Source organism: Leuciscus leuciscus (assembly GCF_965113295.1).
Source record: "Leuciscus leuciscus genome assembly, chromosome: 3".
Classification (NCBI taxonomy): Eukaryota; Metazoa; Chordata; class Actinopteri; order Cypriniformes; family Leuciscidae; genus Leuciscus; species Leuciscus leuciscus.
In genome coordinates, this window is record NC_138727.1 from 758,648 (window position 1) to 775,725 (window position 17,078).

The 17,078-nt window shown below is 40.8% G+C and overlaps 2 protein-coding genes across 3 annotated transcripts in view; both read left to right on the forward strand.

Annotated features, from left to right (window-relative positions):
- LOC309494456 (rhodopsin kinase GRK1-like) overlaps window positions 1-10,432 on the forward strand; it is an 11,050-nt gene extending 618 nt beyond the window's left edge. The window contains exons 1-7 of the mRNA XM_082163827.1: window positions 1-1,579; window positions 5,014-5,141; window positions 5,597-5,754; window positions 6,781-6,864; window positions 7,639-7,763; window positions 7,989-8,190; window positions 9,369-10,432. The exon at window positions 1-1,579 is cut by the window's left edge and continues 618 nt beyond it. Coding sequence (XP_082019953.1) covers window positions 878-1,579; window positions 5,014-5,141; window positions 5,597-5,754; window positions 6,781-6,864; window positions 7,639-7,763; window positions 7,989-8,190; window positions 9,369-9,661 — 1,692 coding nt within the window. The 5' untranslated portion in view covers window positions 1-877 and the 3' untranslated portion in view covers window positions 9,662-10,432. The remainder of the gene's footprint in view (window positions 1,580-5,013; window positions 5,142-5,596; window positions 5,755-6,780; window positions 6,865-7,638; window positions 7,764-7,988; window positions 8,191-9,368) is intronic.
- A 2,027-nt stretch (window positions 10,433-12,459) lies between these two features.
- LOC309494412 (uncharacterized protein) overlaps window positions 12,460-17,078 on the forward strand; it is a 51,599-nt gene continuing 46,980 nt past the window's right edge. For both annotated transcript variants that reach the window (XM_082163744.1, XM_082163743.1), the window contains exons 1-5: window positions 12,460-12,601; window positions 13,495-13,601; window positions 13,670-13,759; window positions 14,222-14,340; window positions 14,696-14,815. In XM_082163744.1, coding sequence (XP_082019870.1) covers window positions 12,546-12,601; window positions 13,495-13,601; window positions 13,670-13,759; window positions 14,222-14,340; window positions 14,696-14,815 — 492 coding nt within the window. In that variant the 5' untranslated portion in view covers window positions 12,460-12,545. The remainder of the gene's footprint in view (window positions 12,602-13,494; window positions 13,602-13,669; window positions 13,760-14,221; window positions 14,341-14,695; window positions 14,816-17,078) is intronic.

A 17,078-nucleotide genomic window follows, 5' to 3' on the forward strand; every position in this document is an offset into this window, starting at 1 on the left:
TCACCTCACAAAGATGCTTTCCAGAACCTTTCTGATCTTCTTTCATCACCAAAATGACATTTCTTCAAATGTCTTAAAATATCTCGAATGTAACTCGACACCCTCGCCTCATTTAGTATGCACGGTTCTATGAATATGCAAATGAGCCCCGCCTCCACTCACTCACTCAGCTCAGAGATCCACTGGTTGACGATCACATGTTGATCTGATTGGTTACAAGGTAGTTTGTGACGTCAGAAACACCAGCGATTTCAAAGCGTTTCTTTGGTTCACTGCAGTTTTAAGGAGGAAATACTCAGCAATGGTGTCGACTTATGAGTTTACACATGGTTTAAGCAGATTAAACACACCACATAGACACACAAACAACATTAAAAGCTGGAGTTACACCACTTATGGACTTTAATTAAGCGGGTCTAACCAAGGTTAAAACCAGGCTGGAAGTTCAGCTTATCAACCATCTAACAATCTGCATCCAGCTTTTCTTGTCTGTTAAAGGCATAACAACTGATGATTCATCAATATTTTCTTGTTTCAGGGGTTTTATTTCCCCAGCGAGTGAGTTCTGGATCTCGCTCCTCCATCCGTGAAGGGTTTTAACCCGAGGAAGGTATTATGGAGTTAGAGGATAAACCCTTATGAAAGATGTTGAGTCAGGTAGATCTGTGTGTGTGTCTGTGTGTGTGTGTGTCAGGGCTTATCGTTCACTTCTCCATCAGACACCGGATCCTTCGTTCGCTGTCCGAAACCCCTATCCCGAATCTCATGATCTTCCCGAACTCCTGTCTCAGGCGCTGAGCTCCAATGCTCTCGCTGTGACTCTCCATCATCTATCCTCGTCTGGTTCTCAGTCCTCGCTCAGACTCTTCTCCTCGTCATGGACATCGGAGGCTTGACTACGGTGGTGGCCAACTCGGCGTACATCTCGGCACGCGGGAGCTTCGACGGATCCGCCAACCCGGCGGCCAACCGGGACAAGAAGTACCACGCCAAACTCAAGCTCCCGCACATCACCGTGTGCGAAGACCTGCGGGAAACCCTGGACCTGCAGTTCAAGAGCATCTGCGTGGAGCAGCCGATCGGCAAACGCCTGTTTCAAGAGTACCTGGAGACCACCAACGAGTACAAAGGCCCGAGTCGCCTCTGGAAGGACGTGGAGGCGTACGACACAGCCGAGGATAAAGATCGGGCTCAGAAGGCCGGGAAAATCCTCCAGCGCTACATGGAGCCGTCGGCTAAGCTCTTCTGCCCGTTCTTACCGGAGAACGAAATCACGAAAGTGAAGGAACGACACCAGGAGGCGGCGGATGATCTGTTCGTGGAGATCCTGGCGTGTGTGTTCGACTTCCTCAAAGAGGTTCCCTTCACCTTCTACCTGGAGACCATGTACTTTAAGCGCTTCATGCAGTGGAAGTGGCTGGAGATGCAGCCGATCGGAGAGGATTGGTTCCTGGACTTCCGGGTTCTGGGAAAAGGAGGATTCGGAGAGGTGTCCGCCTGTCAGATGAAGGGCTCCGGGAAGCTGTACGCCTGCAAGAAGCTCAACAAGAAGAGGCTGAAGAAGAGGAAAGGCTATGAGGTACGAGAGCGAATCAGGCTCGGTTGAGCTGGGAATTCTGGGAATATGTCCCAGATATATGTTCTAAGAACATTCCCATTGAGTTAGGAAAAGTTATATTTGAAAGTTATGACCGTTACAAAATAGAGTTAATGTAACATTCTATTGTATCATTCGTCAAACATTATGGAACGTTCTGGAACAAGTAACAACATTTAAAAAACGTCAGACGAACATCCAACTGAAACATTCCATGAAAAATGTGTAAATAATGTTTTTGTGCAAACGCTTTGAGAACGTTATAACAGACCAGATAACATTTAACTAACGTTCCAGTAACGTTAATCGAACAAAACGTTCCCTGGTAGAATATCTGTTCAAATTGCGCCTGCAAGAAACTCTACAAGGAGAAGCTGAAGAAGAGGAGAGGCTGTGAGGGATGAAGATCTTCCTGTTTATGTGGGTCTTTCTCAGGAAACAGTGGCGTAATATATGTTGTAAGAACATTCACAGTGAGTTACACATTCAAGCATTATGGGAACGTTACTTTTGAAAGTTCTCTGAACGATGTATGAATAATGTTCTTGTGCAAACGCTTTGAGAATATTATGAAAGACCAGATAACGTTGAACAAACGTTCTATTAACGTTACTGGAAGAACTTTGAGAGATGGTTCTCTGTGAGAACATTGAATATAACAGGACACTGTCACCGTTTACTCAGTTATCTGCTCAAATTATAGTCATTATAAAGCATTATGAAAGCAGCTCGTTGTGTTCGGATGAGGTGAATCATGTCTTCCTTAGGGAATGAGTTCATGGCAAATATACAGTCAAACCAACATTTATTCAGACATCGTCAACATTTCTCACATTATCTCAGTTTATTCGCTATAGTTTAGAAAATGGTACTAAAGAACTCAGAGTTATGAACTCAGTTGATATTTGACTGGTTTTGTCCGTCCTTCTGTTAGACTGTCTCACACATGAATTATGTTGAATATCTGTCAGCTGTTAAATTTAACTACACAATTAGATAATACCAGTTTAGCTCAACCAATCACCAAGCAATGCTTCATTGTGTTCTGTCTGTGTGTAAAAAGAGCATTAGCAATTAAAGACAAAACACTTCAGTAAAACATGATCAGCTCAAAGTGTCCCAATCATTTCTGCTCCCAGTGTCACTGGTAGTCTCTGTATGAAGAATTACTGGGTGTAATATGTCACAGTTTACTTTATTTTGCTCTCCTCACTTACAGAAATGAACTATAGTGTCCTGATCACACTAGTGAAACAATATCACACATGATATCTGGTGTCTGAATAATGTTGGGTTTGACTATATGTGTTCTAGGAACATTCCCATTGAGTTTTGTCTTAGTTATGTGAATATTCCACTGAATCGTTCTTCAAACATTATGGGAAAAGTTAGACAAACATCCAACTAAAACATTCCATGACAGATGTATGAATAAAGTTTTTGTGCAAACGTTATTAAAGACCAGATAGCATTGCACGAACGTTCTATTAACGTTACTGGAAGAACATTGAGAGAACCTTGCCAGAACGTTCCCTGTTAGAATATCTGTTCAAATTACGCCTGCAAGAAACTCAAGAAGAAGAGGCTGAAGAAGAGGAGAGGCTGTGAGGGATGAAGAAGATCTTCCTGTTCGGTTCCAGGTTTAAAAAGTGTTTTCTTGGTTGAGGAAACATCCCATATGATCCTTCTTCTAACATTATGGGAACGTTACTTTTGAATGTTTTCTGAACGTTCTGAAACAAGTAGCAACATTTAAATAAACGTTAGACGAACATCCAACTAAAACATTCCATGATCGATGTATGAATAATGTTCTTGTATGAAAGACCAGATAATGTTGAACGAACGTTCTATTAACGTTACTGGAAGAACTTTGAGAGAACGTATTTATTTCTTGATAGTTCAGACTTTTACAAAACTGCTCCAGTAAATAAGGAGCACATTAACACACAAATTACACATTCTTGTGTCTAAAATCATAATTTTTACATAAATAATTCATCTCACTTTTATTGGTAGTTAGTGGTGTGTGTGTGTGTGTGTGTGTGTGTGTGTGTGTGTGTGTGTGTGTGTGTGTGTGTGTGTGTGAGATGCTCATGTTAATGTCCACCACTGATGGACCTGTAATGGTAACACTTAGATAACAGGACATGGATTGTGTGATTAAGAAGCTCAGGCGTGACATTGATGATGAAGGTGAAGGCTTTACTGTGCTAATGTGCTTTACTAGCGCTCTACTAGCGCTCCACTCCTGCACAGATTATACATCTCTCATCATTCATCCAGTTTCTGCTTTTATCAGTGTTTTACTGATGGGTTAAACATCCAGTGATCGCAGATGCATGATGTTCCTCGTCAGTTCCCAGTTGATCAGATGTGTGTGTGTGTGTGTGTGTGTGTGTGTGTGTGTGTGTGTGTGTGTGTGTGTTTCAGTCAGTGTTAGAGCTGAGGAAGCTTTAGCTCATTATGAAATGCCACTCCAACACATAAATATGGAACAGATTTGTGGGAATCCTGGACAGCAGAAACGCTGGAGACGCGGCCGTACGAGGGGGAACGTTCTCTCAAAGTTATGAACAAACTTTCTTCCAGTGACATTATTTTTTCATTTGGACGATCATGTTTATAATGACCTCATTCACAGTTATGAATGAAAACATTATTCATAAACACATCCTTTATATGTCATGATGCATGAAACTAGTGAATTGGTTCTCATGCAAATGTTGTCATATATTGAGATCTGCTTAGTCTGAGTTTAGCTCTTTCTGCGTGAATGTCAATGTGCGTTCATATACTGAGAGTGTCTGAGTGTCTGTTAAATTACATAAAACATTTTTATAAATAATATTGATAACAACTTGAGTGAAAAAGCTAAATGAACATGAATGTGAAAATGTCTCAGTCTGAACAACGAGTCACATGATCAGCGACACTGACATGCTTATTTTATTTAAATCTGAATCTGGAGTCTCCTGCTGTGTGTGTGTGTGTGTGTGTGTGTGTGTGTGTGTGTGAGAGAGAGAGTGAGTGTGTGTGTGTGAGTTAATGAGTGAGTGAGTGAGTGAGTGAGTGAAGATGTGTGATTGTGAGAGTGAGTGAGTGAGTGAGTGAGTGAGTGAGTGAGAGAGAGAGTGAGTGAGTGAGTGAGTGAGTGAGTGAGTGAGTGAGTGAGTGAGAGAGTGTGAGAGTGAGTGAGTGAGAGTGAATGAGAGTGTTTGAGTGAGTGTGAGAGAGTGAGTGTGAGAGAGAGAGTGTGTGAGAGAGAGTGTGTGTGTGTGTGTGTGTGTGTGTGTGTGTGTGTGTGTGTGTGTGTGTGTGTGTGTGTGTGTGTGTGTGTGTGTGTGTGTGTGTGTGTGTGTGTGTGTGTGTGATGTGATGTGCTGATCTGAAGATGTGTTGTTCTGGGTTCACAGGGAGCGATGGTGGAGAAACGGATCCTGGCTCGAGTACACAGTCGGTTCATCGTGTCTCTGGCGTACGCCTTCCAGACCAAAACTGAGCTCTGTCTGGTGATGACCATCATGAACGGAGGAGACCTGAGGTCAGACACACACACACACACACACACACACACACACACAAATGATCAAAAACACTGCCAGTGTCAGGCAAAAAAAAAAAGACAACCGACAGGAGAGCACAGAACACACGGACAGATGAGCACACGAGAACGAGCGGCAGAAGACCAACACTTCCAGCAGGAACGTCCGAATCCCGACACAGAACCCATCCCGAACAGGACATGAGTGTCGGAGTCGGAACGCCACGCTCCCAACATGAACCCACGCACAAAACCAAGAACAAACTAGACCGTAGTGACAGAACCTTGACAATTCTATTCTATATTTATTTTAATTACCTTTTATCTTATTATTTTATTCTTAGTATTACTGTATTCTGTTTTACTATTTTATTTTTAATTTAATTGAATTCACTGATTTCCCTTGTAAACCTCATGCGAGAGCGTCTGTGTGTGTCTGTGTGTGTGTGTGTCAGGTACCACATCTATAACGTGGATGAGAATAACCCCGGGTTCTCTGAGGCCAGAGCCTGTTATTACGCGGCTCAGATCATCCAGGGAATGGAGCATCTCCACCAGAAGAGGATCATCTACCGAGACCTGAAGCCTGAGAACGTCCTGCTGGATAACGAAGGTGAGCTGGAGCTGCGCTTCATTCACACACGCATACTACGCCCTAAGACTGTGTGTATCAGAAGAGCAGACAAGCTTTGGGACAAACGTCGTACAATTGTGTCAATCATCCTGTCACAGTAAACTGACCTGTCAATCATCCTGTCACAGTAAACTGACCTGTCAATCATCTGACCTGTCAATCATCATGTCACAGTAAACTGACCTGTCAATCATCCTGTCACAGTAAACTGACCTGTCAATCATCCTGTCACTGTAAACTGACCTGTCAATCATCCTGTCACAGTAAACTGACCTGTCAATCATCCTGTCACAGTAAACTGACCTGTCAATCATCTGACCTGTCAATCATCCTGTCACAGTAAACTGGCCTGTCAATCATCCTGTCACTGTAAACTGACCTGTCAATCATCTGACCTGTCAATCATCCTGTCACAGTAAACTGGCCTGTCAATCATCCTGTCACAGTAAACTGACCTGTCAATCATCTGACCTGTCAATCATCCTGTCACAGTAAACTGACCTGTCAATCATCCTGTCACAGTAAACTGACCTGTCAATCATCTGACCTGTCAATCATCCTGTCACAGTAAACTGACCTGTCAATCATCCTGTCACAGTAAACTGACCTGTCAATCATCCTGTCACTGTAAACATAACATCACATAAATATTTTTTATCAGGTTAAACTTTGATTAATCATTCACCGTCAGTCACGCATATCCACCATGTTTTGTAGTTTTTTAACACTTTTTACTCGTGTTTGTAGTTCCTCCTCCAAAGCGCAGTGGATTGTGGGTAATATTAACCGTTATAGTGAGCACGGACACACACTTCGAAAATCCACCGGAGATAGAAGATCATCCGGGACTTCTTGCGTACTCTCTTCAACACACTGTGCTTTAGGACACACTTATTCTAATCTCACACACTGTTTAGGAAGGATAGTGTGAACACTGAGACGCAGAGTGAGACTCTCGCACTACAGTCATGTGATCAGTCATGTGATCCTCCTGTCTGTGTTCAGGGAACGTCAGGATCTCGGATCTCGGATTGGCTGTGGAACTCGCAGACGACCAGCACAAGATCAAAGGTTACGCTGGAACTCCAGGTCAGTGCGAGGTCACAGTCAGTGACGCTCAAGTACAGCGTTTACTACAGATCTTACGGTTACACTTTATTGTGGGGTTCAATTCTCACTATTAACTAGTTGCTTATTATCATGCATACATCAGCTGTTTATTAGTACTTATAAAACACTTATATGCCTTATTCTGCATGATCATATTATACATCCCTTAATCCTACAATACTAAAGTTAACAACCTTACTAACTAATAATGAGCAGTAATTAGGAGTTATTGAGGCCAGAGTCATAGTTAATAGTGAGAATTGAACCCTAAACTAAAGTGTGACCGATTAAAATTTTTCATTTTAGTAATTTTGTTGTGTACTTTTGCCATTTTTAGTAGTTTTTGTTGTTTAAATATGTCTATATGGTTTTTATAAATTTTTATTTCCCTTTAGTTTTGTTTATGGTTTAGTTTGGCTTCAGCTTTTGGTTTTTAGGCGACATCGACAATTGGATAAACACACAAAACTTTCAAATATTATCCTAACATTGTCATATTATCCTTATAGTTTAATCATTACAAACACAAGTTGTAATTGCTGACTCACACTCTCGTTGTGTTTGTTAAACTGAGTTCATGACATTAACTAACCATATAACATGTGTATTACTATAGCTTTATACTATATTACTGTATATCACTGCCGTATGAACGTGACGTTAACACTCGTCTCTGACTGATGACTGAATACACTTCCTGCTTTCATGCAATAAAAACACTATATTAATGTGTGTGTGCGTGTGTGTGTTCAGGGTTCATGGCCCCGGAGCTGCTGAAGGGTGAAGAGTACGATTACTCCGTGGATTACTTCACTCTCGGGGTCACGCTGTTCGAGTTCATCGCCGCTAAAGGACCGTTCAGGACTCGAGGAGAGAAGGTGCTCTTCAACATTCATTCTTTTTTCTTGTTTTTAAACATATTTTTTTACAACACATTTAACAAACATACATAATAACATACACTTAAATACAAACATAACTTACTCAAATCCCTCCACAATAACCCTGGCAGTCGAACTCGCACTCTGATGAACATGACAGTTCTGTTGTCCCACACTCGTGGATCAGCCGCTGTTCTTCTCCATGTTTGATTGTTTGCTCAGGTGGAGAATAAAGAGGTGAAGAAGCGGATCCTGAACGACCCCGTGAACTTCCCGGAGAAGTTCAGCGAGAACGCCAAGTCCATCTGTGACGGGTTACTGGCTAAAGAAGTGGACAAGAGACTGGGCTTCAAGAATGGCTCGTGTGACGAACTGCGCGCTCATCCGTTCTTCAGCGAAATCAACTGGAGGAAACTCGACGCAGGTGCGGATCTGAATCATTACCAGTTCATAATGTTTCTGAAAGAGTCTGCTCTATTGCATAAGTACAAATAGTGCATAAGTACATAGTGCATAAGTACATAGTGCAAAAGTTCATAGTGCATAAGTAAATAGTGCATAAGTACATAGTGCATAAGTACATAGTGCATAAGTACATACTGCATAAGTGTATAGTGCATAAGTGTATAGTGCAAAAGTGCATAGTGCATAAGTACATAGTGCATAAGTACATAGTGCATATGTACATAGTGCATATGTACATAGTGCATAAGTGCATAGTGCATAAGTGAATAGTGCAAAAGTGCATAGAGCAAAAGTGAATAGTGCATAAGTACATAGTGCAAAAGTGCATAGTGCAAAAGTGCATAGTGCATAAGTACATAGTGCATAAGTGAATAGTGCAAAAGTACATAGACCAAAAGTGAATAGTGCATAAGTGCAAAAGTGCATAGTGCAAAGTGCAAAAGTGCATAGTGCATAAGTACATAGTGAATAAGTGAATAGTGCATAAGTGTATAGTGCAAAAGTGCATAGTGCATAAGTACATAGTGCATAGTGCATAAGTGCATAGTGCAAAAGTGCATAGTGCATAAGCACATAGTGCATAGTGCATAAGAACATAGTGCAAAAGTGCATAGTGCATAAGTACATAGTGCATAGTGCAAAAGTGCATAGTGCATAAGTACATAGTGCATAAGTACATAGTGCATAAGTACATAGTGCATAAGTACATACTGCATAAGTGTATAGTGCATAAGTGTATAGTGCATAAGTACATAGTGCATAAGTACATACTGCATAAGTGTATAGTGCAAAAGTGCATAGTGCAAAAGTGCATAGTGCAAAAGTACATAAGTGAATAGTGCATAGTGCATAAATGCATAGTGCATAGGTGAATAGTGCAAAAGTGCATAGTGCATAAGTACATAGAGCAAAAGTGCATAGTGCATAAGTACATAGAGCAAAAGTGCATAGTGCATAAGTACATAGAGCATAAGTGCATAGTGCATAAGTGTATAGTGCATAAGTGTATAGTTCATAAGTTTATAGTGTATAAGTGCATAGTGTATAGTGCATCATTTGGGACACAGCTAATGGCGATGTTTATGCAACTGGCCCTCTAGTCATGTGATGCACTAACGGCACACTGATTCGCTATAGGGATTCTTCCTCCTCCGTTTGTCCCGGATTCGAAGACGGTTTACGCCAAAGATCTGGACGACGTGGGCGCGTTCTCCACGGTGAAGGGGGTCGGCCTGGAGGACGACGACAAGAACTTCTTCGACGAGTTTGCGTCGGGAAACATCTCGATCCCGTGGCAGGAGGAGATGATCGAGACCGGCATGTTCGGCGAGCTGAACGTGTGGGGTCCGAACGGGACGGTGCCGAACGACCTGCGCCGAGAGTCAATCCTGGAGCAGCCGCCCAAATCATCCACCTGCAGCGTCTCATAATCACACACACACACACACACACACCACCTGCAGCGTCTCATAATCACACACACACACCACCTGCAGCGTCTCATAATCACACACACACACACACACACACACCACCTGCAGCGTCTCATAATCACACACACACACCACCTGCAGCGTCTCATAATCACACACACACACACACACACAACACACCACCTGCAGCGTCTCATAATCACACACACACACACACAACACACCACCTGCAGCGTCTCATAATCACACACACACACACACACACACACACACTACAGCGTCTCATAATCACACACACACACACACACACACACACACACACACACACACACTTCAGCATCTCATAATCACACACACACTCCACCTGCAGCGTCTCATAATCACACACACACACACACCACCTGCAGCGTCTCATGATCACACACACACACACACACACACACACCACCTGCAGCGTCTTATAATCACACATACACACACACACACACACACACTTCAGAATCTCATAATTACACACACACACACACACACACACACACACACACACACACACTTCAGCGTCTCATAATCACACACACACACACACACACACACACACACACACACACTTCAGCGTCTCATAATCACACACACACACACACACACACACTTCAGCGTCTCATAATCACACACACACACACACACACACACACACACACACACACACACACACACACACTACAGCGTCTCATAATCACACACACACACACACACACACACACACACACACACACACACTACAGCGTCTCATAATCACACACACACACTCCAGCATCTCATAATCACACACACACACACACACACACACACTACAGTGTCTCATAATCACACACACACACACACACACACTTTTTAAACAGGCTTTTAAACAGAACCGAATATCTGAGAATAAAGAGGGAAATGCTTTGCTGTCGTCTTTTAGATCAGTGAGTAATAACACCTGTACGTGAGATTAAATTAATATTACACGCTATGATCTACTGTACGAGTGATGCTGACATTGTTCTGTGATCTGAAGCGTGAGAATGTGTATATTTGTGTTTACAATCAATAACATTTGGTTCAGAAGCAGGAGTATAGACCTTCGTTCAGCAGAATATTGCAACAGTGCAGTGAATAACTCAGTGCTTTTCTAATCGATTTCATGCTTTGAAACCTTTTTCCCTGAACTGGTCTTAGTGGATTATTCTAATTGCTTTAATTAATGCCTTGATTGATTGTGATTGTGTTTTATGAGACCGGTCGTCTCGTAGTGTCGGCACACATCTGGGCCACATCTGGGCCACATTTGATCCACATGTACCGGATCCGAGCCAGATGTGGGCCGGATGTGAACCGAATCTGAGCCGGATGTGAACCGGATCTGAGCCGGATGTGAACCTGATGTGGGCCGGATGTGAACCGGATCTGAGCCGGATGTGAACCTGATGTGGGCCGGATCTGAGCCGGATGTGGGCCGGATGTGGGCTGCCACTATGTTCCCGTCTGGGACTGTTGAAGCATGAACACACAGACGCTTCTGTTCTGTGCATGAATCGCTTTTTAAGTGCCCTAGCGAAGACATCAGTAGACTTTTTGGAAACCCGATTCTTCTTCATGTAAAAAGCTGTAAATGTCTATAGGTTGCATTGATTATTGAAGTACTTCTGAATAATATGATAGTTGTCATAATTATGATTTCAAATAAATGTTTTGCCATAATACACCTCTGGTGACTCTGTGCTTTATCTGTGATGTTGACACACTACACACACTACACACACACGTTTTTATGCATCTGTCAATTTTGTGTTTTTTCAGACTAGTGGGGAAAAAAACATCCAAAATACACTTTTATCTCTATCCTTTAGAGCACTTTATCTATTGTTGGGGGATTTGTTCATATATACTTTTCCTGATTTTATACAACATTTTATTGCTACATATTATTTTATTTTTTTTATGTTGAATGTATTTTCTGATTTGCAATATCCAAAATCCCCTCTGTAAAAGCCTTTGACTCTAATATATCAAAACAATTCAACAAGAATTTGAACCTTTTCTTTGTTCTAGAAATGCATATTTAATTAGAAAACACGTCATTTGCATATATAAACATTACATTTAAAAAAAAACTTGTAATACGACAAATGTTTGCAAACAACGTTTTTAAAACATTTTTACATTCAGAAATATCGTTTCCATAACTGAACGGGAACGTTATAGCGAAAGAATTTTAGAACATATTTTTGTTATGCGGGATATTGGAGTTTAGTTGATTAGCCCGGGGCTAGTTGTCACACTTTTTACTCCAGTGAATATTTCTCCAGGTGGTTTTATTTTTAAAAGTCAGTTTCTGTATAGACACAAACCTAAAGTCTTACATTTAAAAAAAGGTATTTAGCACGAGCTCATGTGTTGTTATTGACACTGACTTGAGAAATTACCGCATTAAAATACCATATTCAAAATGTTTTATGATATACTTAAGCAGTAAAAGACTTCTGAAAACAAACAACAAAAATGAAAAAGGTTACATTCAAAAGTATTAAACCAATGAAATGTAATTAATAAATTGTATAAAATTATACAACGTTCCACGACTGGATGATATTAAAAGTAATATATTCATGAGGCTCGTTTAAAAACACATGGGCGGAGTCTCGCTCCTACATTCCACAGGGAACTCACTCAACGGACATGTTGTTTGTTGTGTCAGGGACCAATGAGGGCGGCCGTTGAACCGCGCATGCGCACAGATCGTCCAATGGAAAGTCGGTTAATATTTCAAATGCGCTCAGTCAGTCTCAGTTAACGTTAGTTTCAATAGCGCTGCGGTTTCTCGTTAATAAATGAATCGAAAATGACGGAAGAATCTGCTGTAAAAGTTTGCGTTAGGGTCAGACCCCTCATTAAAAGGTAAGAAAAGATCAATATTTACAGTATGGAGGTGAATTTGACGTCAAAAACAGTCTAGAGGTAACGTTATAGCTGAGGGATTCACCGAGTGAACAGTCATAAGCTAATGACATGATAATCGTAAATTGGCACCAAAGGGTGTTTTTGTTGTATGATTTTTCTGAGGTAAACCATTTCTAAAAACTGATTATGAACAATTAATTAATAATATAACTTATCTAACATATGTCGCTGGTTTAACGTTACCAGAGGCCAGACTGTGTCTTCGGAACTAACGTTAACCCATAGAAGCTTGTGTCCGTCACTGAAGAAAACATTTTAAAAGATAATTGCGACTTTTTATCTTTCAGTTGCGAGTTTGTATCTCGCAATTTTGACTTATTTCAAAATTGTAAGATTATAAAGTCCAATTCTGAGTAAAAAAAACGTTAACGTTACCCATTTTTTATTGGCGGAAACAAGCTTCAATATTAATCTGACCAACTAGCTTAGCTGGTGATCATAGGTTCAAATTATACCATACAATCTACTTTATGTATCTGACATAAAGTTATGACCAGTCTTAAAGGAATAGTTCACATCAAAATGAAAAATAATGTCATAATTTACTCGTCCTCAAGTTGTTCCAAACCTGAATGAATGTCTGTCTTCTGCTGAACACAAAAGAAGATATTTTGAAGAATGTATATAACCAATAAGTTGATGTAATGTTTCCCCATTGACATCCATAGTATTTGTTTTTTTCCTGCTATGGAAGTCAATGGGGTCCATCAACTGTTTGGCTACAAGGTTTTACAGCGAGCGACAGTCTGCCAGTCTCCATACAGCTCGTTTATTCCATGTTTATTTTCAGTGTTTCGACATCAATGTACTGATAATCCTGATGTTTTCAGGGAGGAGTCTGAGAGTTCAGAGCCAGTGCAGCTCTTCTGGAGAGCCGATAAACAGGCCATCCATCAGCTGGACGAAGATGGCGCTACAACTAAGAGCTTCAGCTTCGGTGAGTTGAGCTTCAGTGGATCTTCCTGTGTGTGTGTGTGTGTGTGTTCTGACCCTCGTGTGTTTCAGACCGAGTGTTCAGCGCTGCAGAGACCACCGCTCAGCTCTACCAGGACATCGCCAAGCCCCTGGTCGTGTCTGCAGTCGAAGGCTATAACGGTGAGGCCGGAACAGCCACACATTACGTCATCAGGTTGAAAGGTCAAGCGTGACGTAGGCGAAAGTACCATCCAATATTTACAAAGCGGACGTGCAAAGACTAAGTCAAACGGGGTTTACTAAATGAATAAATAAAAGGGAAAACAACGATATCAGACGATTGTGAAGTTGGAGGAGAAATTGCTCTACCCTACATTTGAACAAAAACACGTGTGACCTTTCAACCTGATGACGTAATGTGTGGCGCATCACAGCTAGTGCAAGATGATCATTTGTGGTTATAAAGTATGTACATTTAAATTTTTGCTTGCCCTACTGTAGTCCACTATATGGAGAGAAATCCTGGAATGAACTAATCCTTTTAGACATGGTGCAATATCAGTTACAGGAAATAGTGTATTGTACACTAGAGGTATGTTGTGCACTTACTCAAAGTTTGAATGCATCATCTCCTGTTTTCAGGCACGATATTCGCCTATGGACAAACGTCATCCGGAAAGACTTTCTCCATGATGGGAAGCGATCATAATCCGGGAGTGATTCCCCTCGCCATGGCCGACATCTTTAAAACTATTAAAAATGTAAGTGTCGGTGAATCTTCCTTTTGGCAGGGATCGTACGAAGTGCTTGATGTACTTGAATTTGACTTTTTGAAATGTAAGTCCTGGAAAACCTATGAAAACAGTCATATTTATGAAAAGTGCTTGAATTATGCATTAATAAAGTCCAGTTTTACCACGAGGTTTGAGATCTGAACCGGTTTACAGTGCTCACGCTTCAGGCTTTTCCTCATAAATGACGGCATTGTCTTTTTGGGGCGAATCATTGTAGTTTATTTCAGTACGTTTGTCTTGTACATGTGTTAATGGTTCATTAACCAAGGCCTTTTCTGGCAGTGAGCATTTACTAGCTTTATTTCTTTGCGTCGTCTTCCAGTTTCCGAAGAAGGAGTTTCTCCTGCGCGTGAGCTATATGGAGATCTACAACGAGACGGTCACGGATCTGCTCTGCGACAGCTGGAAAAGACGGCCTCTGGAGATCCGGGAAGGGAACTATGTGAGTGTTTGGTTGGACTCGTACAGCAGATGCGAGTGTAGTTTCAGATCTTAAAGGGGTAATTCAACCAAAAATGAAAATTAGCCCATGATTTACTCACCCTGAAGTCATCCTAGGTGTATATGACATTCTTCTTTCAGACGAATACAATTAGAGTTACATTAATAAATGTCCTGACTCTTCCAAGCTTTATAATGGCAGTGAATGGCTGTTTCTGTTTTAAAGTCCGTAAGTGCATCTGTCCATCATAAGAGTGCATCTGTCCATCATAAGAGTGCATCTGTCCATCATAAGAGTGCATCTGTCCATCATAAGAGTGCATCTGTCCATCATAAGAGTGCATCTGTCCATCATAAGAGTGCATCTGTCCATCATAAAGGCCCTCTGAAGCGAAGCCATGCGTTTGTGTTAGGAAAATACCCATATTTAAAACTTTATAAACTGTAATCACTGGCTTCCGACAGACGGCCATACGCATCGATTTAGGCTTTTATTAACCTCCCCCCCCCCCCGCAGCTGTGTGGAGTTCGTTTATGATGGATGGATGCACTTTTATCATGTATAGATGCACTTTTATGATGGATGGATGCACTTTTATGATGGATGGATGCACTTTTATCATGTATAGACAGGGGTGCACATAACATTTTTGGTCTTGTTCTCAGGGGAGAACCTGGGGTTGTTGCTTGGTCCTCACATTTTCAAATGCATTTTTTCCTTAACCCACCTCACGGGAGAAACAAATAAGAGGGATGCATAACATAGACTATTGTTAAATATTGTTATTATCTGACTATACCTACATCAAAAAAAAAAAAGCACACTTTAAAATAGTCAAATTTTTATCAGGCAGTAGGCTAATATGGCCTAGTCGAGTCTATGCAGACTGCTTGTTATTATCAGAGATGGCAACGCCGGCGAAGGAGGTAACTTTACGTGACAAACTCAAAAAAGGAGAATTAAAAACAAAGGCAATAGAAGGTCATCCATCCATTTTTTCCCCCAAAACGCTATAAATCCATCCTTTATATATATATATATATATATATATATATATATATATATATATATATATATATATATATATATATATATATATATATATATATATATTTTTTTTTTTTTATTGATGGTTTGTCTTTTTTTTTAAAGTATTTTGTCATTTATGAGGAAAAAACAATCTTACGTGAGTGACAGTTCTCCATTACGGACGAGACCTCTGAAAGCGCTGCGGCACTAAAAGACTTTCAAACTTTCACAGAGACCTCAAACAGAAAGCACAAAGCATTTCTTTAAAGCGAATTTCGTTTTGTATTAATTGTATCTTAATTTTAATCCATGTTTCATTAACCACATTCCTGGTTTTAATAAATAAAAAAAGTAAATAGGCTATCTTGATTGTTTAGGCAATTTTTTTAATTATAGCCTAAGTGTAAAATATTAGGCTGTGTATACCGACATGGATCAATTATTAATATTAAATTTCATCTGTCTTTTGTAGGCATAGGCTAGCTGATGGCGCACCAACGAAAAATCCTAAATGATGTGCCAAAATGCGTTTTCTATTAGGCTACAATGAAAATATTGTACAGTCAGGTTTGCCGAAGTTCGTTTAATTTAGGCTATTTATTTATTTAAATAATTTATTTATTTTTGTCCATGTGCGCCGATCGGAGACGGAGTTCACTGCTGATATTCTGAGGTAAGAGAGTTTTCTAGTCTCGCGGCTGTCATCAGCAGCGCCTTGCATCCATAGTGGATGGCGGGCGGGTGCGGTTTTGAAAATTGGTCAAAAACGTTGGTGCGGATGGATGGCGGACGGATGAGTTTTGCGATGCGGTTGCGGATGAAATAGCCCATCCGCGCATCTCTAGTTCTGAGGCCTATCCAACAACACAGATTGCGCACCTATCTATCCTAGGGCTGGGCAAAAAAATCGATTTTTCGATTAATCGTTTTTTAAAATGTGGTCGATTCAAAATCGATTCTCAAACGCCAAGAGTCGATTCAAAATCGATTCTCAAACGCCAATAATCGATTTTTTTCCATCTTTATGTATTAGTTTTCCTCCACTGTTCATAGGCTTGCAAACTCAATTTTATAGCTAATGCTGTGAGATTTTATGGTAGTTTTATCTAAATCATAAAATAACCTCAATTAGTGCTGCACGTTTAATCATATCGCAATCGCTATGACAAGCCTATACGCAATTAGGCTATATGACCAAAATGCTGCCAAAATGCTGTCGTGACTGTGACAGAAA